The sequence below is a fragment of the Antrostomus carolinensis genome, unplaced genomic scaffold (genome assembly GCF_000700745.2).
Source record: "Antrostomus carolinensis isolate BGI_N321 unplaced genomic scaffold, ASM70074v2 scaffold21896, whole genome shotgun sequence".
Taxonomy (NCBI): Eukaryota; Metazoa; Chordata; class Aves; order Caprimulgiformes; family Caprimulgidae; genus Antrostomus; species Antrostomus carolinensis.
In genome coordinates this window covers 1-26,918 of record NW_010321474.1, presented here as the reverse complement: position 1 = coordinate 26,918, position 26,918 = coordinate 1, and the positions used below count along the sequence as shown (strand labels likewise).

General features: G+C 37.7%; 1 protein-coding gene across 1 annotated transcript; it reads right to left on the bottom strand.

Annotated features, from left to right (window-relative positions):
* Nucleotides 1–23,637: 23,637 nt before the first annotated feature.
* RRAD (RRAD, Ras related glycolysis inhibitor and calcium channel regulator) lies at nt 23,638–26,869 on the bottom strand (the record flags this gene model as incomplete). The annotated part of the gene is made up of 3 exons (XM_010169956.1): nt 23,638–24,530; nt 26,048–26,252; nt 26,796–26,869. Coding segments are annotated over 3 exons (557 nt in total), but the record flags the coding sequence as incomplete, so codon positions are not given.
* Between the last annotated feature and the right edge of the window lie 49 nt (nt 26,870–26,918).

Here is a 26,918-nt window from a genome sequence, read left to right as displayed (position 1 = left end):
GATGCAAAATAATATGCACAGTTTGTTGACACAGTTCCAATCTATGGGTTTAAAAAAAAATCTTTATAGATTTATTTAATTCCCTACCCATATACTATTGACTTCTTTTAGCTGCACTTTCCAAAATTTTCTATGGCTATTACGTTAGTATGGACTTAGTCTTCCTGGAATCTTTCATACAGTACACAATGTTTGCAGGCATGCAAAATGAACTTCAAAAAGACCTTTCACTGCACTACAAAAAAGCCTAATCCAACTTGTCATTATTGGTGATGCATCGTGTGGGTGTACACAAAGCATCAGGCAGTGTTTTTCAAGGATAATAATTTGCATGTTCTCAGCTGTGCTTTATTGTCTGCAGATTCAGAAAAAAATGTGCTATAAAATAAAACTTTGCATATTGGATTTTATTCACAAAAGAAGTGAGGGTAGGACTCATCCGGGGCAGCATCATCTGGTGGCAGGTGCATTGGGATACAATCTGGTAGGAAGCTTTCTGCCTGGAGTCACAGAAAATATCAGCATTGCTGAGATCATTATGAAGTGCCACTCAGAGTGAGTAATGCCCAAGGTATTACATTTCTGCTACTTTGGTAACTTGAAATCAGAATGGAAAACCTGATGGAAAATTTTCAGCAGATATGAATTAAGGGCCTTTTTTCACATAAAAACAAGGAGTTCCATGATATGACAGCTACTGTGTTGTATGCTCTTGTTTCTCTACTATGTATTAATTTGGTTAATCAAAGTTCTGTCACTGGAGTTCAAGACTTTCTTTTTGTGGTAACAGCATCTGAACAGCTCTCAAACCTAGAGCTTATTCCTAGCTCTAAAAGAGACTGTACATGCTTGATTGTCTAAAAACATTCCTTTGTTTAGTTCCCATGCTTGTCTGTGTTCTACATGATCTTAAAATACATAACTGACTTCTGTTTCCTAAGGCTTAAGGTCTGTAACTGTTCAAACACTTCAATACAAACCAAGGGAGAACTACCCAGCTGTATCTTACCTTCTACAGGTAAAGAAATAGTCCATGTCCTTGAATCCATCTGGAATGTGTGCTCTGAAGGTTGGCTTGGAGTCTGTGTGAGGATTTTATACCATAACTCAGCATGGGTGTGGAAGGGTCATTCGAGTCAGCAGCAGCCAGGCACAAAGGATACTCCAGGTTTAAAGACTGCAAATTGGTTTTGGTGGCATGGTAATTTATCTAAAACACAGTGGAGTTCAACATGACAAATACTTTTTATAGACACATTTATTTTCCTAGCAAGCATCTGCCTATCCTGAAAACATTAAATGCATTGTACTTACAGGCATTTTGTACGAGAATCTGATGGTTTTTTCAGGTGGAAAAGAGAGCATTGTGTACCTCCCCATCATTACTGTGTTCAAGCTGATTCTGCATTCACTGCCTGTTTAATAGTTTCTTTTCTTAAACTTATATTGTGTAAGTTTTTAAATCTTAGGGCTGCATCAGATACGTACTGTAAATGAGATACACTAGCAAGAGCAAATTTATAGCACCTTTTCTGAGGCATTCAGGGCCTTACTGTGTTTCTTATCAGCCTTGTTTTGTATGCTTAAAGTTGTGAGCTCTCATGGTATTTGTTGTCTTTCTTACTAACCCATCTTCTGGCAGTTTTGATTAGGCTGGGAGTGGAACAACATGGTTGTTTTGATTGCACGGAAAACCTTTAAAGTTTGGACTGAAGCTTTAGCTTAGCACAGGTGGCTCTTTCCACTTGTTGCTATTTAAACCCTTCAGCTCAGCAGCTGAAGATTTTTTTTTTTGCAGACTGTAGGTATCCTGTGTTAGGTGTCTGTCTTGAAAATGTGTGGAGAAGACACAGATATCTCCTTGCTGGTTTTGTCCTTAAACTGTCAGAAAGAAACCTGAGAATTTGGCGTTGAAATACTTAGAATCATAGGGTGTATGTTATGTTTGTATGTGCGATGTGTGGAAGGAAGTCAACAGTAAGAATGTATGCTGAGTGAGAGTGTCTTCGGGTACCTGTGTGTGTCTCTGTGTGTCAGCTAAATCTCCTGGTGACAGGCTTGACAGAGTCACAAAACTCAAACAGCATACAATGTTTTTAACAAGTGATGGAAATGCAGGGCCCAGACATTGGTGCACCTCACCTTCTGTAGTCATCTGTCCCACTCCAGATGGAGTGGAGTACTTCCTCCTGGATTGATGGTCTTTCTTTTTGCTTTGTGTTGAAATCAGTTATGGCCCAAGAAATGCAGCAACAGATCAAACATGAGTTAAGGCCTAGGCATCTCATGAGGAGTTTACTCAGGGGTGGCAGTATTTCTAAAACATTCTTCTTTTAACATTTGATGTGAGTGAAACCAAGTTTTCTTGTCTCCCTAGTGAGAGTGTGAAGTAGTCAACAAATGGTTGTATTGCTTAAAGGGCCCACGAGTCAAACTCCGTGAGTTTCCCTGTTGTGAACAATGTCCGTTCTTTTCCTTTTGTATTTTAATACAGTGTTGCTTTATTTTTCAAAATGAAACATACTTTGAATAAATAGTCCAGTTTTTACATCCCTATGTGTGTTAGCTGCTAAATAGCTTTTGTATTCCACACTAGAGGTAACTGTCTTTATGGTCAAGACACAGCCAAACTCTGCCTTTGTTTATATGCCAATGTAAGTGGGATTTTCTAGACATCATGGAGAATTTCCACGTGTCTGTAGCTTATGCAATCAGGTAGCATTTGCTAAATGCAAATTGAATGGTGCTATCAGGATCATATGGTTTGATATGTGTGGGGAATCCCAAAGGACCTGCTAATTACGTGGTCTAAAATGTGTCTGTCTTTTTTCACGAGGGATAGTAGAGGGTCCAACAGTGTTTTGCAGAATTGTTCTGAGGAGTAAGCGTTAATAACACAGCTAACTCAATACAGTGTATTGCCTTTAATATGGAAGTGGAGAGGCCATGTGAGGGTTAATAGTTGGAAGAGTAGTAATATTTAGAAAATAGCATTAGAAAAGCACTGTTACATTAAATGTCAGTAATGTAGCACTATGTTTCTCCACCTATTTTTTTCTTTGTTCTCAAGAGTTTTTTGTTAGATTGGAGCAAGTGACAAGTACCCATTAAAACTCTTTTAACCTTCACACTATGAATCCTTCTGCTGCCGTGGCATGAAGTTACTTTTGCCTCTCTTACAAACACATGGAAAGGCACAGCAAATCTTTTAGAACGTCTACAATACAATGAATATTGCTGCTAAAAACCACCTTCTGAGATATGACGCAAAACAGCATCACCAGTGCAAGCCAAATGAGTACATTAAGGAAACATCATGCTGAAGACAACTAAGTATTTCAGATAGAAAAAACTTCTTGTGATTAATCAAGGACCTTATTCTCTGGCTTATGCCTCATTTTCATCAGTATAATAAGCCAGAGTCCTGTGGAATTACTCCTGATTTATAACAATGGGAGAGGAATATAGTACCAAATAGGTTATATTGTCTGCTGATTTTTGCCTCATGTCATGACTGCCTGACATCTGTGCTGGCTGTAAAGTACTTCCTGTTTCATGTAGGAGCTTTTTATACCATTTGTACTTGTTGGATAGGGGAGAGGAAAATTAATCGCAATCAAAATTAAATCCCTTTGGGATGCATTTAGATATGACTAAGAGGACTTCTAAAAATATGTTAACATGCTTTAAAAGTATATTGTGAAAAAAGAACATTTTAATACATGTTTGCAGGTAAAGTGATCTATAGATTGAGTGTGCCTTTACAGGATCACATCAAGAAAATAGTGTATTATCTTGTCCATCACCACTCCAGTCTTTGCCAGTGTCTGTAATGTGCTATTTAAGGTGGTCTAAATTCTTCCCCTTGTGGTCCACACACATTCTTCTGCATTGTAAACTCTGTTAACAAGTAAAATATGTGCCTGATTTTACTTCTTTTTGACATTAGTAGACCACAAGCAGATACAAAGCTAATTTAATAGACCCTTTTGCTGGGAAGCTGGGCAAACCCCTTCAGTTTAACTTTCCAGAATGTTTCCAAAAGATGAGTAATACGCCCTTTGCTTACTTATTGAAGCCTTAGAGCTCATGTGCTGAAACAGTGATCACAAAGCACTTCATCAGATACCACAAGTCCCAGTTACAAGATATTTCAGAACAATGGACAAGCTCAAGAAGTGGATCCACGTGAACCCAGTTCAAGGTCCTGCACCTGGGCTGGAGCAATGCCAGCATCAATACAGGCTGGGGATGAAGTGATTGAGAGAAGCCCTATGGAGAAGGACTTGGGGGTACTGGTGGGTGAAAAGCTGGATGTGAGCCGGCAATCTCTGCGAGATGTGTGTGCTCGCAGCCCAGAAAGCCAACTGTATCCTGGGCTGCATAAAAAGAAGCATGGCCAGCAGGTCAAGGGAGGTGATTCTCCTCCACTGCTCTGCTCTGGTGAGAACCCACCTGAAGTACTGTGTCCAGCTCTGGAGTCCTCAGCACAGGAAAGACATGGACCTGTTGGAATGAGTCCAGAGGAGGACCACAAAACTGATCAGAGGGATGGAAAACCTCTCCTATGATGAAAGGTTGACAGAGTTGGAGTTGCTCAGCCTGGAGAAGGCTCTGGGGAGACCTTATTGGGGCCTTTCAATACCTAAAGGGGGCTTAAAGAATGATGGGAACAGAATTAGCCCTTATTTACCATTCTTTGATATCTTGATGCTCACCTGAAGACAGGCAATTTTCTTTCTGTTTCTGACTTATGTCTTGAAGATTTACACTTGTATTTTCCCCATTTTTCTGACCAGCAGAAGAATTTTAACATAAAGACTTGATACACTGGCAGCTTAAAACAACAGCCTAGCAAGGTTAAACTATCTCACCCTATATGAAGGTCCTGAAACTACCTCTACTGTCATCTTCTGACTTAACCTTTAGCTAAGGAATAACATTTGCTGTTCAAAAATATGTTGGGAAGTTTATCTATAGAACTAATGATAGAACAGTCCATGTTTCTAAAATAGTCTCCTTTTAGCCTGCTTATCTCTTCCCTGATATTTCTTACTGAGCATCAGTGAGCAGGCAGCTTTGTACTGACATCTGAAAGCAAGCCTACAGCAGCAGTGTGCAAAAGGCTATGGAACAAGCAGTCACATGGTTTCTATATTTTCTCTCTTTGTTTACTGTGTTCATAATGCCAAATGGTAAATTAAAAGAATGCCCTAATCCCAAAGAGTACGGCACGGTATTTCTCATTCCCACATGGATGGTTGTGATTATCTTTGGGGAGAGAAGGCATTTTATACTTGTTCTTTTGATATTCAGTTCTAGTCTTCTCTCTGGGAGAGCAAATAATTGCTGAACTTTTTGTATAAACACTGTATAATTTATACAAATTGTATTATTTTAATGAAATGTTTGGCTAAATTTACAAAGATTAGCACATGTGATGTGTAAAACCTTTGGTTTTGAATGTAGGAGCAGACAAAGGAATGTGTCTTTCTATAAAGGAGCTGGGAAGGCTGATGTTACCTTGCTATGTTTGCTAAGAATCTCAGGGAAAACATCTTCAGCCAGCACTGGCATATTGCCTTTTTTCATCTTTTACTGCTGTGGTTGTGGTCATGGAATTCAATTCTGGATGCTCACCTTCATTTTTTCTCAATGGCAATTTTTAAAAGATGTTTTATAATGCACATGTTGTTACTAGAGCTGTAGGAATACCTATACCAGTTGGTAATAATAAAGGGCATGTGGTGTTTAGATTTAAAAACCATTAAAAATTTAAAATACAGGGGAAAGAAATAAACTGATGTGTGGAGATAAGCTTCCTGTATCTGAATTTCTGCCCCTCGTATCCTCCACAGAAAAATGTCCTGGGGAAACAGAAGACAGGCTTCTGTTGAGATCTCCAAATCCTACCATTGCTGCTGGTAATTTCTCAGGGACAAAAATATGGAGTTACAGCTTTCTTTGCCTGCAGGTAACAAGATGATGATCTTTTTTTTGCACCCTTTTAGTTAGCTTGGCATGGCTGCAGTGCAGTTTGCTTACATGTTGTCCAGAAAGAAACAATATGAAGAGATACAGTGCTTGGATATTGCTTTTTTTTGTGTTGCCACTGGGCAGTATTGGGCTTTTGGGATTTTTGAGACCATCACTTCATCTTAGCTTGTGACCAGTACGCATTAATGTAACCAGATCCATGCACGTTTTCTGTCTTCAGAGAAACATCGCCTAATTGGGAGGCTGCAATGCACACTTCCGATGATAGCCAAATACTTCAGCTGTAGGGTTGTTTTACTGAAACTCCCTGGGGATGAAAGTGACTTTGTTGCTAAGTGTGTCCTGAATTAGTGTCAGGATGGATGGGTGATGCAGGATAAGTACCCACAGGAGTGTAGCCTGCTTGTGGAATAGGCTAGAAGGTGTGATTCTGTCATGAAAAAGGCTCAGGAAATAAGAGGTATCTATGAAGTTGTTGCCATGAGATAGGAAGCTCCCATGGTTTTCTTTCCAAGTTTGTAGCTCTTATTAGCCAGCATGTGGGGGCATTTACTGTTGTGGGCTTAGTTTTCAACTGATAAATGTTTTATCTTCACTTACTTAATTAGCATTATTTGCTAATTATTTTCTATTTGGACATTCACATATCAACAGCTGGTCGAGTAGTCCCTATATGATCAAAGTTACTTAGTTTTTCCATTCAGTGATCTCCAAGCAGAGTGCTTAAGGTCTAACATGACAAGCAAGCACATTGCCAATACAAAAGAAAAGGGGTGTGTAAATACCCATTTTTGATAGACTTGGGCAAAGTGCACATTGGTTCTGATAAGAACTGCTGGGTTTTCTGTAGCAGTGTGACTTTAAGGACTTAGTCCGTATTCAGTAGTTAGAATATTTGGAGAAATAGATGTACCTGCAAGTAATTTTAAGGAGAAAGTAAACTGGCACCAAAATGCAATTAGTTTGTTACTTGAAGAGGTTCCAGTAATATTTTCTGAGTAGGTTTTCAAACAATATAATAAAAGTCTATAAATACTTTTTCAGATTCAAGTAGTATCTATTTCAGTGCATAGAACTCAACTCTGCACTCACAGTTGGGCAGTTGTGCACTCCAACCACACTTCTAGCACATGCAAAACATTTTTAAATCCCCTTTGAGAATATGTGCTGTAATTTTACTCTATGAAAAACAGTACAGTTGTATTTGGACCATGTTGTGTGCTCATGAATTCAGAAAGTACCAGGTGAAGAAAACAACACTAAGAATGGCAATAAAGTTCCAGCACGCGTTAACACAAGCCTGGAAACTGCTTTCAAATATATTGACATTATCAGTATTGACTTTAAGGGTCCGAGCTGGTGGTGCCAAGCACAGCAGCAATAAAATGGTAGTGTTCTGTTCAAAGTCAATTTAAGTGCAGACTAATGAACTGCTGAAGCACCTATTAAATGGCAGATGGTGCTTATGACTGGGAAGGAGAAAGACCATTTGTTATTCGAGCAGAGGGCAGTTACTGAAGTACAACCGGTTGTTAGGAATTAAAAGGCAAACTTGGTATCAGTGACATTTGTTTTGTTTCAGTTGCAGGCTCCACAGTAAGATTGAGTAGGTGCATAATATTTATGTTAAAAGGACTTTTGACTTTGTTTTCTTGAATAATTATGATGCCTTCTCATAGGCATTCTGCCATACCATTCTATGATTCGTTCTCCAAAATCTCTGTACCTTAGGAGATTCCAAGATACAGAGAAGTACACAGTATAAATTGTTTTCAATGTGTCTTAACTGAGTGGCTCCAGTTAACAGTGTTTATACTTACAAATTTAGGGTATTATGTTTGTTTTTAGAATTTATTGTGCAAAGATTATATAGTATAGTAATTGTAGAACTATAGGCAGGCTAGGTGTGTCTAAGTCTTCTTTTAAAATGAAGATTCTGACTGATAACTGGAAAATTATGGCTTTAAGTAGTAAAGAGTATATATGGAGACCCCCAGAGCCTACTAGGAAGTATTCTCTGTGTCTCTGGTAGCTCTTCTCTTCTCTGTGAACTAACCTCCTTGTTTTTCTACTTTTTTTTGATGCACAAAAATCGGAAACTCTTAAGGCATGTAAGAACTGGGAACACTTTGATGCTTCACTGGTGTGTATTGCCCTGTTAGGGACTCCAGCTCATACAGTAAATAGAGTATTGGAGTTATCACGGCAACACTTTCAAGTCCAAATTGCTAGAAGTTTTTTTGAAATTATTCTATGAAATATAGGGTTTTTTTTAATGTGTATGTGTTTCTGTTGACATTTTTCTTGGAGGAAAAACACTTTCCAGATACTTCTTTTAAGCATTGGGATAATTCTTTTAAGTAAATAAAGACCAGACAAAGCTTTTCTAGTCCATTTTTCATACTGAACTCCTAGTCTTGGTCTGTTTAAAAAATGCTATCAGTATAAAAGTTTATCTGGATATAAGGCAAAAAGCAGGCTGCCGAAGACAGATTAAAATAAATACATTTTTATCTGATACTAGTGTCACTTTCATGTATTTCCTGGATATCAGCAATAGGGGCCTGGAAGAGCAAAATGAATAAAAAGCATATAGCAAGCTAAGATTGAAAGTGGTTTTTTGTTTGGTTTTTTTTATATGCTGCAGAAGTTTATTGAAAGCAGCACCAGATTATGGCAGTGCAGGTGAGCCGGGTCAGTCTGTTTGTCTTATACCTGTTTTACAATGGTTTTATTTCATTGCCTTTGATGGGGCTACTAACAGTGAAAATGAGGGGAAAATAAAACCTATGAAGTCCTGAGTGGCTTTTTATGGTCGTGTAAAGAATACAGTAGGAATGAGCCACTATACTTTCAGGTATCTCTACATACTTTTTTCTGCTATTGAGATAGATTGTTGAAAACATAAAAATCTGAAAGATAAATTGATTTCTTAATTCAGACAAAACCAAATACAAATAAGTAAAAAAAAAAAAAAAAAAAAAAATTGGCAATACTAGTTTGACATCTTCCCTTTACAGCAATGGAACCCACACCAGTCTCATTCAGTAACATGACTCCCTGAAAACTAGTCCCGTTATTCTGAAGTTGATCAGTATGTACTGGAGCAGACTTTGTTCTTCCTTTCTCCTCTTTCTAATAAAAATAACGGATTGGTTATTTATACAATGTCTATAAAAGAAAAATTGCATCTTGGACTAAGTTTATGGTTCATGCTTACCTGGATAACCACCATCAACTTTAAATCAGGTCTGAATAAAATCTCAGGGTAATTAAAGACTGGCATATTGCACAGGTGGCTGCTCAGGTGACAGGATTACAGCACTTACAATGGTCATGTGGAAGAAACCAATCTTATCCCCATCCCTGCAGAAAACATGTTTGTAACATCACTGACCATCAGAGGACGTGGTGAAGCAGAAAACACTTGGACTGATAGGTGTCACATTTCCATGATTTGGTTATTGATATTTTCCACATGTCACATTTTAGGCAAAAAGCACAGAGGAAAAAATCTTGAATGATGTCACAAATATACCTTAGCCCATTTAATAATATAATGTGATCAGCACTCCCTGATATGCCTAACATTACTTTTTGGTTCTGGTATAGTAGTGTACCAATACAAAATATATTTCTCAAAGATGTAGTCCCTATGTGTGCTTTATACTAAGAGGACCCACAGAGATCACAGGCCATTACAACTCCTGCTAATGCAGAAAAAAAAAGTGGGTTTAACCAAATCTTGAATGAATCTCTACCTTGTACCTTTTTGTGTGATGCCAGTCCAATGAAAAATTAGTCTGTTCAAAGCAGTACTGATGATTTGCTGTTCAGAAAGAAAAGTTCTATGTATGTATACACATTTCCTGTATTGTGAATCACACCATGGAGAGGGAAAAAGAACATGAAAAAATGTGGACTGCTCCTATAACTCCTCATAAAGGTGTTCTTGTAAGCAAGAGTCTTGTAAGTCTTTCTGTAGTATCCAGAAGGTCTGAAGAGGAAAGAATGTGCATGGTTCAATGTTCTGTCAGTGTGCAGCTGTATGTGCAAGAGATTTATCTGAACCTTTGTAAGTCTCCATCATTAACCTCCTACAGTGTTATGACCTTGCGTTCATACTTTTCTACTTTACAGGGTCATTTTCTTTGTCAGCCTACACCCTTTTATATCTAACTATAGAACAAATACAATAATAAGCTGACTGTGGATAGATGTATTATAAGGTTACAGGGCTTGGCTCTTCTAGAATCATAGTCAGATTTCTGTTCACGGTGCAGACTTCTGGAGCAAATTCATAGTGTGCTTTAGGGGCAAAATAAAATCAAACTTTATATGATCTATAAAGAGTATCTATGGTATAAAGGACTCTTTTGGTCAACTGTTTTTTCTTAGAGTCGTATCACAATATTACAATCCAAATATCCCATTATAATATATTACTGTGAATCTGTGTCTGTCTGCTTACCCCAAATTTCTAAATATTTGGATTCAGCTGGCCCTTGCTGAGACCTTAGTTTGCTCAGAGAAGCTGGAATTAAAGCTTCCCCCTGCTGTTTTCCCGGTCATAGCCTGTGTTGTTGGTGTGGATCAGTCAGCATTGCGTGGCAGTGCCGAGAAGCTGCAGCTTTGCCATTTGCTAATATGGCTGGAAACGGGGTGAGAAGAGAGCTGGGTGACCTGCATAAATAGGACTTTCTACAGAGGCTGCCTCAAGGTGATGTACAATGCACCCAGGCCTCCTTTGCACTGCACCTTGTTTGTATACACACAGCAGACACCTCGTTCAAGTCCTCTGGACTCCATGCTGTTTGAGAAACACTTTGCATAAAATTTAAAAAGGAAGTAAAGAATGGGGCCCTCCATATTTCATTCTGATCTCACAGCAGTGTAAGTTCAATTAAATAGAATAACTGTTGACTTAGGCCACGATTCACTCTCTTTCTTAAGCAGACATCTAGTTTTAAGCACATGAGTAAAGCAACTACCCATAGGAGGGTGATGGTTCATATACTCATAGTCAAGCTTGCCTTTAAAAACTTAACTGGGTGTTTCAACATTGTGGACTGAGATCATATCCAAGAAGTTATGTTAACTTAAATATTTCTATGTCCAGCAGGAGATTATTTTTTAAATTGGAAGGGACATTCCATATTTAGAATGGAGAGTACCTGGGGTCATAAATTTGCACTTAAAACTAAAAGCTTGTTTCCTTATTTTAATACTAATTGTATGAATATTTGGAAATTTAATGCCGTTTTAGTCTTTGTCACTGACCAGAGACCATATCTATTACTATATTCTACTATTTCTCTAAAGAGGGGCTTTTATTGTTTGACTTGATGCTGCATATGGAGTCCTACAATATATAGTCTATGGAGTCCTAACATATCTGCCACAGAAAAGTTATTAATAGAAGCAATATGCTTCTATTTTCAGGCATGGAAAAAGAAATGATCAGTAGCTGGCCATCGTGAAATGCAATGAAGGAAATAGATCTTAGCTAGAAAACTTTCTTACCCAATTTTAATTTCTGATTTGCGTGGAAATAACAACAAACTATTCAAAATATATTAATGGAGTAAGACAAAATTAATATGTTAAAATGATATTAAAAGACATATAATTACCCATATGAAATAATAGATTAACTAGGACTATGTAAGACCTAAACAAGAATTAGAGAATTACAGGTGGCCTATTTTGTGAGTTTAGAGTTGTACCTATAGATTGTATTACAGAATAGCACTTAGAATATGTAAAACTTCCCATAATATCACATAGTACTACCATATACTGTTTGTTTTTTTTTCTCAGATGGTAATAAATATCCTACTATGCTAGGCTAATTTGTCTCAGGAAAATATTGCCTTGTGCAAGCTTGACACATCTCAAGTGGTAAGTGTGCTCACATAAATTTATTCTTGGACCCTTAAGTCAAAAGAAAGAGTAAAGGAAAAACCACTGACTTATTTCTAAAAGGTGTAGCTCAAACCTACCATGATTTCTGATTATCTTTTTTGCTTATGTTTTCAAATAAAATGTTTCTCCTTTTTAAGGCTCAGAATTTTAACTAAAAAAGCAACATTTGTGGTTTAAAGCAGTTAAGCCTCTCAGTAGTCTTAAACAGAGATACCTGGAAGGGGTAGACATTTATAAGGAATCTCAGCTAACGCATATTCATTAAATAAGAGAACGAGCTCATTAATGTCGTTGGTGATGTAGTGAATAGTCATTGTAACATTTTGTGAATAAACTAGACCGATGATAGTTCTGTCAGCACAAGCTGGTAACTGAAGTCTGATATTTAAATACCCCTGTGAAAGGTAAAAGGATTTCAGGGTGAAATAGAAGCTCATTTATACCAGAAAACTGGAAGTAGCAATTTTATCAAAACAGAACATTATTGTAAATACAATTTTTTTAAAATACAAAGATAATTATTAAAGCTGTATGGAAATGCTTATGTTTACTGAAAAGTGAATGCTGAAAGAATGGTACGTGGAAAAATAATTTTTAAAGCCAGCTATGCCTGCTGTCTGTCTCAGTGTCAGAAAAATGGCTTAATTGCATCCCTGGCATAAACTAAATTAAAACAATTGACTAAATTTAATTGACCATTCCTGTGATATAAGGCAACAGAATCCACAGTGGATAAATGGTTTTGGTTTCTTCTGTGTTCATGTAAGTACTGGACATTATTTAAATCTATCGGTATCATCCTGATGTCTTTTCAATAAATTATTCTGAGGAAAAAATATTGGTTTACCCAAAAAGAAGAGAAATACCACAATGGATGTCCTGATACCACAGTTAGTCATTAGAGCAGTAGCTCTGCAAATATATATGCACATGTTACTTTGAATCTTATTCAAGTAGCATCAAGCACATGTCTAAATGTCATCATATCAGGAAAGGAGGGATATTAAAGTTGCCTTTATTTAAGCGGTCTATCAGTTTTAGTTCTAACTGATTCATTCTTTAATACACATCAGCTTCTATAGGAGGGCTGTAATCACTGAAAGCTGTGGTAGAAGAGCTTTGATAAATACTGCTGTGGATCTTAAATGTTGTTGTCGAATATGGGGAGTGTCCATGTCTTACCTTAGCCCTGCCTTCCCTGGTGGCTTCAGCTAGGTCAGCCAGGTGCCTGGGGTGCAGGACGTGCCCTCGCTGGCAAGGAGGCAACGTGGAGAGTGAGCTGGGGAAGGTCAGCTCTCCAAATCCCCCAGCATATGTTTAATTTCTTAAATTAAATTTGTTCCTTTGTTCAGTGAAGCTTTTCTGCAGCATAAACTGTGGCAGGAGCAGATGCCTTTGTAGGACTCTGACCTCTGCTCTATTTTTAATCAAATAAAATTAAAGACTTTTCTGCAGTTTTGTTGTTGTTAATTGCCTCCCAGACATAGAAACATAGTTTTGCATTTAGTCATTCAAATATCTGAAATGTTGGAAACAAAAATAATCAGGAAACCTTTACTGGGTTCATTTTCTTAATTTCTCTGTCTGAATGCATCCATCTGTCAAAACATTCTTGTGCAAAATACGTAACATGAGGTACAGGTTTTGAATTCTTTCTGTGCATAGCTTGCCAATTTGTACAAAATCCGCTTAAAAATAGAACTGATTTTCCTTGTTGTGCTTTTTCAAGTTACTACATCTTTAATGACAGAGGAAATACAACTCTTGGCTACAGTCAGGTCTAAGGGAAAACTTAGTGGCTTCATCAGGGTTAGCATTTAACCCGTTGTATTTGCCAGCAGGGCTGGGCAGGAAAACATTTTCCTACTACATGATTCTTGGCAGTTTTCCATTTTTTTCTTATTCCCAGCCTCAGGACAAAGCCCCAAAGTACACTCTGTTTTCATTAGGGTAGAGGGGGGATGAAAAGGAAATCTCATCAAGCAATAATTCTGGAAGCTAGAGCAACTGGATCCAGATCCACCGATATTCCAACATACACTTGTTCTACTAAATTGGAATTATGAAAGACAAGTGAGAAAACATAACATTCACCTTTCAGCTCAGTGCTCCAACCATCCAAGGATATGGGCATTTAGGATGGCTTGCTTTTGGGGCTTGAAAATTCCTGAGATGTACTTGAGTCTCTTATCCTGAATTGCAGAGGTATAGGAATGATACCTGATGTTTCAGCACAAAAAGGAAAAGCATATGTGGACATAGAGAAGACAAAGAAGCTCCAGATAAGGTGGCATTACATCACACCATAAATCTATTCAGCTTTTTAAGAGTGCAACATCTGAGATGGCAAACAAAGGGGTTTTTTTTAAAAAAAAAGGTTATTACTGTAGCAAAGCTTGACATAGGAAAAGAGTGTGCTGTGCTGCAAATTTATAGAATCTTTTCTTTTTTTAGAATAAAAATAATCATACTTGTAATGAGAATATAAAAAATGTCACACAGTTAAACTTGAGTCTAAAATGAGTTCTTTTTTCTCCAGGTAAGATCCATTAGATGGATATGAAATTAATGGTTAATTCCTTAAAGTATTCTTATTGCAAAGGAAATAGAGAGATTTGCTTAAAAAACAAAATAAACCCAAATCCAGTTCTTTTTGGAAGTCAGTTAAATTATTTTTTTATTTGTTGTGCTGTAACTCAAAAGAAGAAGAAGATAATGCTCAGAAGTAAGATTGTACTGGTTCTCTAACTTGTCAATGAATCCTTTCCACAGATGACAGAGATCTGTGATACTGCCAGTCTTAAATTTTATTACAAATTCACAAGCCAGGATTGGAAACTATAGTAGAATTTAAGAAATATATTTTATCTGAGCCTTTGGGTTCCATCTAGTTTATATTTTCAGCTTTTTCCTGTATCTCCATAGCTAGATCCTTAATTTCAAATAGAAGTGAGATTCCAACATAATCATTCTTTTCCAAAAGGTAGAGTGAGTAGAATGTTAAGCAGAATTTCAGCTATCCTTTTGATAAATGTGCAGGATTTAGAATTTGAATTATGTGTTAGAATCATATCCCTTTATTTGGAAAACTAATTCTTAGCTCCATTCTGCTCTGTTGAAAGTTCTATGTCTATGTGACACTAAGTTTATTATTTTAATGATTTCTTAACTGATGAATTGTAGGTGCTGAGAACACTCCAAAACAGAGTTGGATTTATTAGTGATTAATGTAATCCCTCTTTCTTGTTCTAGTAGTGAATACCTGATCTGCCTCTTTTTTATGGCTCCCAAATTTAAGTAAAATAAATCATTAGTGGAGGAATTGTTTGACTTTGGTTTTGATTAGTTTAGAGATCTATCCTGTGCTTGTTCATGTTTCTGCCACAGTGTGATTGTGTCTCACAGAAATTGCCCTGCAATTCCTTTGTGTTCAAAATGTAGTCTTGATCCTGCAAACAGACCATACATTTTCATGAGGTGATGTAGACGCTGTCACAACATCAAATTCTATTTTTGTTTTCCCCATAGCATAGCAAGAACACAGTTACAAACCAACTGCCTTTTAAATATTCATTCAATTTTACACATTGTGTACCCTGCTGGCATTAAGCATGTGTTAGTGTTTCCAAAAACAGGCTCTAATTCTGCTGACTCTGCTGAAAAGAGCAGGATTGGTCCTGTGATCTTAATAACATTGTTTGCATAAATAGTACTCAATTGAATAAAGAATTCTAAAGCTGGGTGTAGGTTTAGCAATGAAGGCGCAATGCCTCTCTGCTGTACAGACAGGAATGCAAGTAAGCAGCATTAGAAATTTCAGCTGGGGTTTTTTTTTCTGTTCATATTTGTGGAAATTACAAAGCTAAGCAAAACACAGATCTTAACATGCAGTTTGTATTCTTCAGCCATTGTTCACCAAGTGACCTTAATAAGCCATTTTCAATGTCATGTAAAACATTTTAGAGATTTGAATGGGTTTGGCAGCTTTTCTCACAGAAATGCAGTTAAATTCAATGAAGAGTAAGAAAACTGCCTGGACTGTATTGCTTTGGTTAACAAACCTCAGCACGGATTTATTCCCTAAAATGGACTGGGATTTTGCTGGATTATGTTAGTACCAGGTGGAGTTTTAATTAAACTGCTATCCTGCTGTTGGGTAAGCAAGCTTTACAATCAGTGAATTAAAAATAGCCCTTTCTTTTTGGGGGGGAGTGAAAGAAGGGTGGAGGTGATGCTTTGAGATGCAGGAAGTTTCCCACCAAGCATGGCATGGAAGAACAAACTCCTGCTTAGAGACTTCTCACTCAGACTTCCTCAGGCACAGCCCCTTGCTGAAGTCAGCAATCCCCGTGCAGCTCAGAGACAAGGAGTTAGTAGAAGTGATGTTTTTATTCCTTCCCTGATTGCCCTCTTTCTGTGCTGCAGCCCAAGAACCCCTGCATTTCACTGGAGTTTGGGAAGGGAACAGTTGGCAGCAGAAGGCAATCAAAAAGTGCACGCTGCATCTGGACCTACAGGTCTTCTCTGCTTATCCACTCCATCCCCCACCTGCAATTTCAGCACTGAAGTCAGAGGGGGTTTGCTTCATCAACACTCCAGTTTTTCCCTTGAATGGAAATATTAATTTGCATATAGATTTCATTTCAGTGCTTTCCTTTTTGTTCTGTCTTTTATGTGACTTCTGCAGGTGCCACTCTTCCAATGATACCTAGAGTAAAAAATCCTAGAAAACTCAATGTAAAACAAATGTGATTTTATAGACATAATTTTCTCTTTCACACTTGCTACCAAACATATCCCATACAGCATAAAACAGAAAGTTTAGAGCACCTGAATACTTTAAAAACTCTTAAAAAAAGCCTACAGAATATTGACATATATTAATGAGGAAGATATTAAAAATCTTTGTTCAGCCAAGAAAGATCTGAAGTTACCACTTGGAATACTAATTTGCTTTTACAATATTCACAACATCCAAACTCCTGACAAAATTTGTCTGTGGTTTGCTCTTTTGGGTTTGACATCTGCTCTACATCATACTGGCAAAGGAATACTGTGTTAGGTATTTAAGCATAGTCATTCAAAAAGAGATGTAAAGCAGAAAGGCAGGCAAACCACTCATGACTGCTGGGCTCACTCCAAAGGCTGGAGACCTCCTTATTCACCTTGGGAGGGACAGGGGAGAGCAGAGTGTTTAATGGGGTCACAGTCCAAGCCAGCACGAAAGAGAGGAAAAGTCAACCAACTCCTAATTTCTCTCATTAAAATTAAAACACTCCTTAACCCATCTTAGTTTTGAAGGGCAGAATGTTAATTTGGGCACAAAATAATAAAGACATGTTAGTTAATTATTTACCTTGTAATTAAAAATGAACCAATTACTAAGTCGGGATCGGTAGAATTTAACTAAGAATTTAATTTACAGCTCATTTTCTGAAGGCTGAGTATAAAATTGTTCATTAAAAAGCTCTTAACACTTTTTTGGTTTTGAATATGTTTTTAGAATATAACATGCTGTTCTCTAGACCCCTTGAAACGCATCTAAAAAGAGTTGGACATTCTGCTAATAAAATCTCTGGGAAGGTAGAAAGTACATTGATGGGTATTTGCATCCTAAATCTTTGTTCTTGAGGACTTGGCCATTCAGAGTTTTGCTGTGATACTTGAATAGCTCAGGTTTTGCATAGATGTTGTGCAGACATGCATGGATACTTTAGCTCTCTAGTGTCTTGAAAAAATAAACAGTGAATAAGAGATAGATCTGCAAGAGACATTATTTGCTTACTTAGGGCTGTCTAGTGCTTTATTTTTGGGCTTATTTCAATGGTGCTATAACTTAGATATTTAGTATTAATTTTGAATTACTATTTAAGAGAAAAAAAGAAAGAAGAATGGTTCTGCAGGTAATGGCTGTGTATAGATGCATTTGCTGTGTATTCATCGTACGTATTAATTGAGCATCTTTACTTGCACAAATGAAAGCTTATTATTGGTAATGACAAAAAAGGTAGAGTGAAAACACCCTAGTCTTGTGGTTTCTGTTTTGTCTCCTCCTTTGCCGTTTATTACAGTGACTTTAGATCTGCTGCAGAGTATCAAGATAAATACAGAAAGTACTTATTATTGATAGACTAATGTGTTCTGCATTTTCTTTCTCTAACCAGTTTTTCCTTTTTTAATTTAATGGACTACCATAGTAGTGCTGCCAACTCTGAGTTGTAAACCCTGCATAGAAATGTCAATTTGTTGAATAAAATGTTCTCATTAGTGTTTTTCAAAATAATGGAAACTTTTCCATTGCTCATATCTTTCACCTAACTTGTTTTCCTTGAGATCTTATGTGTCAGGCTTCTAAGATTTTCCATATGGGACTGGGTAGGAAGGATAGAGATCCAGGAACTCTTATGAATAATCAGAGGGCAGAAAAGCATATGCAACAGTACTCCATAGCCGAAAAGATTTCCATTGAAAAAATGACTATAGGGTAAAAATGAGAGGTGGCTGTCAGATTGCATAAGCTTTTTCTTCTTTCTCCATGTGCAGATTAGCTGAAAATCTTCCATTTCCTTTTGCCTTGCAAATGCAACAATACCCCTGACATTCAAGGAGAGAGTAATTTAATTTGCTATGCCATCTTAATCAGGGACTTACGTGCAGCAAAATCTGTCATTTTTATCTAGACTGTATTATGTAAAGCAGTGAGCTGGGGGACCGGGTTCATGTTGCAGCTGTTGACAGCTAACGTTTTTCAGTGAGTCCTGCAGCAGCAGAGGAGTGCCACTTTCCCGTTCCCACCGGACCGCTGAGCCACTGCTGCAAGGGTGACAATCTGTAACAGTGGAGGTTGGAAAGATAAAATTGAAGTTGACATGAAAAGTGTGTGACAAAGAGATACCCATAGCTGAAAAGTCTGTGAGAAAGTTGTTCAGCACCTGGCTGATACCCAAGGGGAGTTGCATTATTATTTTCATTGAAGAAGGCTGGTGAACACTCCTCAGTAAATTCAAATGGCAGGCCTGCAATGAAGTGGAGCTGATGCAAGTTGGCACAGTTTCAAAATTCACTGTATGTTCTAGTTCAGTTAAGAGGTATTTCTGTTGCTTTATGCTTTTCGTGTCTTTGATCTGCAAGAGTAATACATAAGGCGTGATCTCTTGCAGTTACCATTGCAGTGTCAAATGCACTACACTGCTGTGGCCTGAGCACCTGTAATAAGATACCTGAATACCTGCAATTAGAAAGGCAAAGGTTGTTCTTGTCAAGCAGTCCAAAATCAAGCCACGCTGCTGATTTTACAGTAAGTTCAACAAGCTTTGTAACCAGCCAAGGAACATGCAACAAAGTGAGGCATTTTCAAAATTAGTTATGTCCAATGCTAGTTACAGCTTTTCTGGATCGTCACTTCACCTAAAAACACATGGGAACCCAGGCCTGAGCAGGGAAGTTATGTGCTAATTTTGACTAGCCAGCTTAATTAACATGGCTATATTTCCTATTACCTGGAGCTCCTGAAAGCTCTTTGTTAAGCACAATGCATTACAATAATCCAATTTAGACATGACAAAAATTACTGTTCTTCTGCCAAGGCATCTATTGAACTGAAAACTGTCATTCCCAAAGTAAGGGTCACAACGTGCACTTCCGAGCCTAACAGTAGTGTGATTATTTTTACTGGTGTAATGAGGCTGATGAAAGTGGGACTTACTGCCAGAAACAAGCTGAGGAGATTTTTATGGGTCTGACTAGACTATTCTGAGCAGGAGCACTTGCTCTCCAAGTCCTGTCCTTTCTCCAACCCCTGTTTTGGACCTTAGAGAAGATTTTTTTAGGAGGATGAGAAAATATTTTCAAATGTATTCTATTTATCTCAGTGTCTGAATCTGCTAAATTTTAGTTCAGATTAATATTTTCTTCAGCTCCTGTGATAAATATGGGAAGTATTAGAAAAGAAATCTGTAGGCTCCTAAATGGTTTCCAATGGTTCATTCAGACAGCACATTCATAACTAGAGAAAAAAAAAAAAAGCGGGGGGGGGGAAGAGGGAACAGGGGGGGGGGGGGGGAAGAGAGAACAGGAGGGAGGAGAGTCTTTAGGCTATACACTGCCCATTTTACCCAGCGGTCAGAACATTTTTGTGGTACATAATTAATGCTATTTTGTTGGTGAAGAATTCTGTGTTGAAGAAAATTTCTTAGCCTGCTTCCTACCTTCTAGTGCTAGAATCCTTAGCATATTTTTAAGTTAAACAATGTTCCCCCTTGGATTCTGAACAGTGAGTTACAGAAATCTTATTTGCAGATAAGCAATTGGCATTTATTCTCTTTTTATCTTTTACTTCTCTGTTCAACACCCATGTCATAGAGCACAAGGACAGTTGACTGTTTGCTATTTCAGTTTTTAGAAATTAATAACTTCAGTAGTATTGGAGTTCAGCTGTTACTTTATGCAAAGAGGGAGTCAAATTTGCTAGAGATCAAGTAGTAAATTACAAATTAAATAGTGGTCCTGGAATGCATGGGCATCGCCTTTGACTGTGACTGCAGATTCAGTGAGATGTCTGTGATGTACCTACAATTAAACCTGTACATGAATGTCTCTGAATAAAATTAAAAGTACTAAAGCATTTCAGCATAACATAAGTAAGTATCACCCCACCTTTTTTTGACATCTTAGCAACCTTTTATCATATGCTGGGTACTTAATCACTGTCAGCTCCCAATGCTTTCCTTTTCAGTAAAGAACAGTGATGTTATGCAATGTTACTATGTAGATCATGCTCTGTTTTTTCTAGTCCTATTTTAAAAAAATACCTCTAAGTAAAACTACATTTTTGGTGATGCTAAGTCTTCCTCCAGCAGTTAACATTTTCTCTATATTTATGTGACATGACTTTATGTTTCGTGGTTTTGGCAGATGGAGGAATTATTTTCTACACATTTTTCCTGTGGTGAAGAATTTACAGGAGCTAGTTTAGCAATAGAAAGCAGAGGAGGCTTTGATTTGTTTACCTAACATATGTGTCACATATAAAAGGTAATGTCCTTCCACTGTAGTTAATAACTAGCTGTTCCAAATGGATTTGTGCCAACACAAAATCCACCACCACAATTAGCAGTAACAGGAACTTCAGCTGGCAGCAGCAGTGAAGGCAGTAAAGATTAAATTACTATGGGAACCATCCCTCCAAATTAAAACTATTGTACATTGGCAAAAAAAAGTAAGAAAACTTACAGAACTGTCACCCCTTGCACTGTGTTCTACTCTGGTAATAATTAGAGAAGATACTGCTGTCTGGGACTTACTATTTAGATTCACCCCATTCATTACAAGAATCTGAGTATCCGTACCAGCAAAACATCTTGAATTACAAAAACCTATAGATTCCTTCCAAAATACTTGAGGATACAAATAACCTTTGAAGAAGGTTGATTTTTAGAGGCATTAGTCAGTAGGTGTCTGTTGCTGACTTCTAGCTGGTGTTGCACATGTACTTCCAAACAGTCTGCCTGGAAATTCCACTAAATTACATCCAAGGAATTAATTTTTTTCTACAAAATCTCTGCAAAATAGTATTCATGGTAATACTTCTACAGCATAGAATATGGTCTTGGTCTAGATCAGGCTGTCATCAGAACTGCAGTAACAACAAACCCTCCCCCTTCTCATGAACCATGGCCGAATTATGCTCACCCCTGTACAAACCAATTAATTTAAAAATCAGTATAATGAGGATTTGAGTATTTTATTGTACAGTGTTGACTGATAGAATACATTATAGATAGCCCGAGTTTCTTTAGAATGATTCACAGTTTATTGTCTCACAGTGTCCAATATGTGACATACTTTCAAGATACAAATTATTTTCCACAGTTTAAATTAACCTCTAGCAATGCACTAGAGCACCTCAGAAATATTTTAGGCTTAAGAGTTGTCCAAACCTAACCTTTGAATTCATTAACACAGTAAAACATGTGATTTGTAGGCAAGAGTGTGCAAAAAGCACAGCTGTTAACCATTTGCAGCTGCAGTTATGTTGCAGCACCAAGACTGATGCATCTTTGTAACACTCCGTCGTATCTTAAACTCTGGGTTTGCATCCCGTGCTTTGTATGTAGTATGGACAGAATTAAATCTTGCAAGTCAATCAAACATGTCAGTCCTCTCCTGCTCTTTCTGAAAGCACAGGGCAACCAACAGACAGAAGCTTTTGCAAATGTACAGTGAACACCATGTAGTTCTGTCAGTAACTTTACAGTGTGCATGAATAGGTAAGTGCCAAAATTATGCACATGAATTTGGACACTCTTGCTGTAAATTTTTCAGGACTAGAGCAATTGCTTTACTGTTGACAGTTAAAAGCTTCCATGTACGTAGATGCTTGGTGCCATATTCTGACAGTGGTTAGACATGCCAGTGATAATAGTTTGCCAGGAAGCAAGACTAGTAAATAAAAAAATTTAAAAAAAAGCCAAATCCAATTAAAATATATCATCAGGTAAATGTGAGTTTGGGCAGCAGGACAGAATTATTCACTTTAAACTTCTCTTAAGACTCAATGTAAACACCTCTCTCCATGAGAAATGTTACCTGTTACCAGCAACTGATGCTAAACTGTGCATCTAACCAGTCAGGTGCACCAGCAGCACATCAGGAGACACTGGTTCTACAAAGTATTACTGACACAAATTAGATGCGACTTCCCCAGTACTAACCTGATGAGTGCCTAAGCACTGGGCTAGCCCAGTGGACAGTTGTTTGTTCTAGCTCAGGGAAGCTCAATGTAAGGTGTAACTGCTGATGCAATTTGCCTGCTGTATGGGAAAGATGGACAGAGCTCCCAGGCAGCTGGAACAATCTCTTTAAAGAACTGGACTCATGCAGGGACAGTAGAAAGAGACAGAAGGACATACGTCTTACTGCTTTTGAGAAGTGAGTTTATGGATTAATCTAAAGAGAATGTGTCCTATGAAGATGAATTTATAAAGCAAATGCAGTAAGTCCAAGTTTTTCCACCAAGACATGATTGCTTTTTAACTTCATGAATAGCAAATAGGGAAAAATAATGGAAACACATTAATTATAACACAGTAAAATGAACAAGAAAACTTTTAACAGCACTGAAGGCCACCATACACCATGGAAGCCTACAATTCTTTCAAACAGCCTTGCCAGCCTGCTTTGAACTTCTTGAAACCACTGGAAGGTATCTACAGGCTTGTGAGTAGATTAGAAAAATTATACTGCTCCCAGAAGAGAAAAGAAAAAACCCAAACCAAAATAAAACCCAAACCCCTGCATTTGCTTAGTGGCTGTAACACAAGATCTTCAGGCCAGGAGAGGACTTAGAGTAGAACATTGCAGGCTTCAGCTTATCACGATAGACACGAGACATCTATCTAACTAAAGACATTGTATAGAGGCCTGTTCCTGCCAGAGCTGACAAGAACCAGATTGAAGATGAACAATAATATGAAGGGTCAAGTCACCCCTTGAGCTGCTGAAGTACAGTGTTGACAAAAGCAGGGTTTACTTCTTAAACAGACTGTCTATTAAAGAAAAGGACACAGGATACTCCCAATTAATCTTGTTCCAGAACTTTATCACATGTAAATCTGCATAGTCTGTATATAACGATTTGTACAGTGAAAAAAGGTCAGTATAAAAATACTGCTCTCTCATTCTTTATCCATCCTATGAGAAAAGCACAGTTTATTTTAACAGGAAATAATACTTTATTATAAAATCTGAATGTAAACAAGTAACAAATTAATTGAATAATGGTTAATGGAAGTGCAAATGAACTTAATAAAATGATATCTGTTCTGTATTTAACTATATATATATAATTTGTTTTCTCTCATTCTAACATGGTTCTACTCCCCCCTCCCCACATTTAAGTTTAAAAAGATTTATCACTGGTTGTTTTATACTAAAAAGAGCGTACGAGCCTGCGTACAAGTTTTAAGTTTTGCTCTGCAAAAGAGACAAGTCTATGGTGATACTTATCATCATCCTTTCTTATCTTTGCACCTCTGGTATCCACAGGACAAGAGGATATATCACATATGTACACAGTGAAAATGTGGGCATGTCAAGCCACTTATGTAAAGTTAGTTCATTTACTTGCACACATTGAAACTTAAACCATTTATCAGTGAAGCAGACATTGCAGTGTAACTTCCAGACTTGCTTGTGCACCTTAAGGCATTAACGAGAGTCTCAATTGATAAGTCATTCTTGTTATCACCATGAGGATCATCTATATGCTTCTTGTAACAGTCAAATGCTTGTTCATCACCCACATGCAACACCTGGCGTTGATGAAAGCTTCTAAAGCACAGATAAGTCATGACAAGACTTTGATTTTGCTTTGAAAGCCATCTTCTTATTGTTCTTTGCCACAATTCTTCCAAGGAATCGCTTTGCCTTTTTGCCTATGCTTTCTCTTCTTTTTGTGTTTGCCATTCTCCTTGCATTGTCTTCTTTACTGTCTTTGCGAAGTCTAATTTGCCGGACGATACCTTCAAACAGGTCCGTGACATTATGATGAAGAGCAGCTGAGGTCTCGATGAATTTGCAGTCGAACACAACAGCACAGGCCCTTCCCTCTGGATAGAAAGAAAAAAAAGGGAGATGAGTGGAGATGGAAATTTTCTCTTCATATATACCAGCAGAAAAACAAAACAAAAATTGACTTAAAGTAAGGAAAGTGCCTTCAATGCCACAAAAGATCTTTACTACATGTTAGGAAAGTCCAAATTGGGACTCATGGTTTTGCCCCTTTACTCTTCTTGGTTTTGTTGTGGTATGGTCAGATATCTCATTATACCAATGGTACTGAACATAAGGCAACAACAGTCCTCTAGGCAGGCCATCCCAGTATTGTTTGGGAGCTAAAGCTAATAAAGGAGAGGCACTTGGATGCATGCTTGCTGTTTGTAGGAAACAGTGTGAGGTACAGAAAGAAATGGTTTTTATTTCTTCTGGAAGTTGTTGAGCAATTATTTACCTCTGCCTTGCTGTAACAAGTGAGAGTTTTCCATGCTAGCTACACATGAAGCTGATATAGTCCACAAGGTCAAGTCATTGAGCAGATCGCTAGAGGTCATGAAGTTGTACACCACTGCATTCGACTAGGAATGCATTCAAAATGCAAGAGGCTCAATATTCCAGACATAAGCACGTAACTCTGGAACATTGCTGCAGTGCAAATTTCCATGTTCAGCTTGTGGTAAATAATGGTAGAGTTGTAAACCTGAGCAAAGTACTGATGTCACAACTAGGACAGATCAATGATAGACTGAAACCAGCCTGAAAAAAATTAGTCTCCTGGTGAACTCCAGTCAATTCCCTGCTCAGGCATTTAACACAGGGAACGAGGCAAAAAACAGACAGCAAGAGATGGGTCATCATCATCAAGGCACCAATATTTCAGAGTATTCTTCTCAGTGAAAAAAAAAAATATAAAAACCAACAAAAAACAAATCGACTAAACATTTAAATAAGCAAAATTATTACTGTGGTGTTGGCAGTGGTTACTGTACTCGAGTTACCAAGATGTTATCTGGAACTAGCTGAGAAAATTCTCACTGATCACAACTGGAGAACTTACACAAAAAGAGTTTATGTGAGCCTGGTCTCACCAGCCCAGCTCAAATATGACGGAATCACTTCCAGAAGAAAGAGGATTGTACAGGCTGTATGGGATCACCCTTTTCAAGGGCTGCCTGGGTTCTACGACATGGCACTCCTGTCCCTTAAAAAGCAGAGCTCAAGCTGTCAAATCGTGAGATTAGCAAGTGCTGCTGCACACAAAACATAATACTGACGAAAAAGGAATCCTACACAAAACAGCATGCTAAAGCTGCAGCTCTGATCCATTTTTTTCTCTTGTACTGCAGTTCAGAACATTGCTCTGCGCAGTCACAAATCTTCCTCCACCATCATCTCTACTGTTTTCTGTGGCACCAAGTCCCTCAGCATGAACCAGCTGGCTTGATTTCTCCAGTGTGCCTCAAATCACACATTTTCTGCACCAAACCCAGACCATTTCTATTGGCCATGATCCCCCATAGCCTTTGCTACTAATTCAGACATTACTATATAAATGAATAGTGTCTCTTACCATCAACTGAGACTTCCCGGGACCTGACCAGGTCGCTTTTATTGCCCACAAGAATAATAGGAATGTCTTCTGTTTGCCTTGCTCTTCTTAGCTGGATTCTTAGCTCGGAGGCCTTTTCAAAACTAACTTTGTCTGTCACTGAATATACAATAATATAGGCATCTCCCATTTTCATACAGTGGTTCTGAAGCCATTGGCTGTCATCCTAAAACAAAAGGCAAGAAATAGATTTATTGCACTGAAAAATCTATTCAACACTGTCTGATCAATGATTTAATTATTGTAAGCACTTTAAAAATCTTGTTCTTAGTTTTATTATAGAGAGTCAGTAAGAGTAAGCCAACCTCCCCCCCCTTTTTTTAAAAAAAGCAAGATTTTGTTATTTTAAATGTATTACAAAACAAAATTCTCTTGTTTCCAGAAATAATATCAGGTCTGCACCGATCAGATGGTGAATCTCTAATTTTACAGCAATTCCCTGGGCTGCTCGTATAAGCTGCTGCTCATTCAAAGCATTAAGGGATTCACACTCCAGCCCTATTCAGGTTTTAAATTGCGTGCTTAGCTACAAGAAACTAATTGCAGGAGAGAACAAAGGCAGTATGAATCCTAATTTTTTAATGTCGGTATTTTAATGTTACTCATCTGATCGAAGAAATAGCCAGACATAGTTGTTCCATTTCTACTTTTTTAAAGAGTGACCCACGGACCGAGCCATTAAGAAAAGATAACTGAAATCTCTAAGTACCTGCTCCCATATATCAAACACCACCAGAGACGCTTCTTCTCCGTCCACTATGATTGATCTGTCGTACGTGTTTCCTACGGAAAAAAACAAACAAAAGTTCAGAAAGAAGCCGTTACTCCCCTC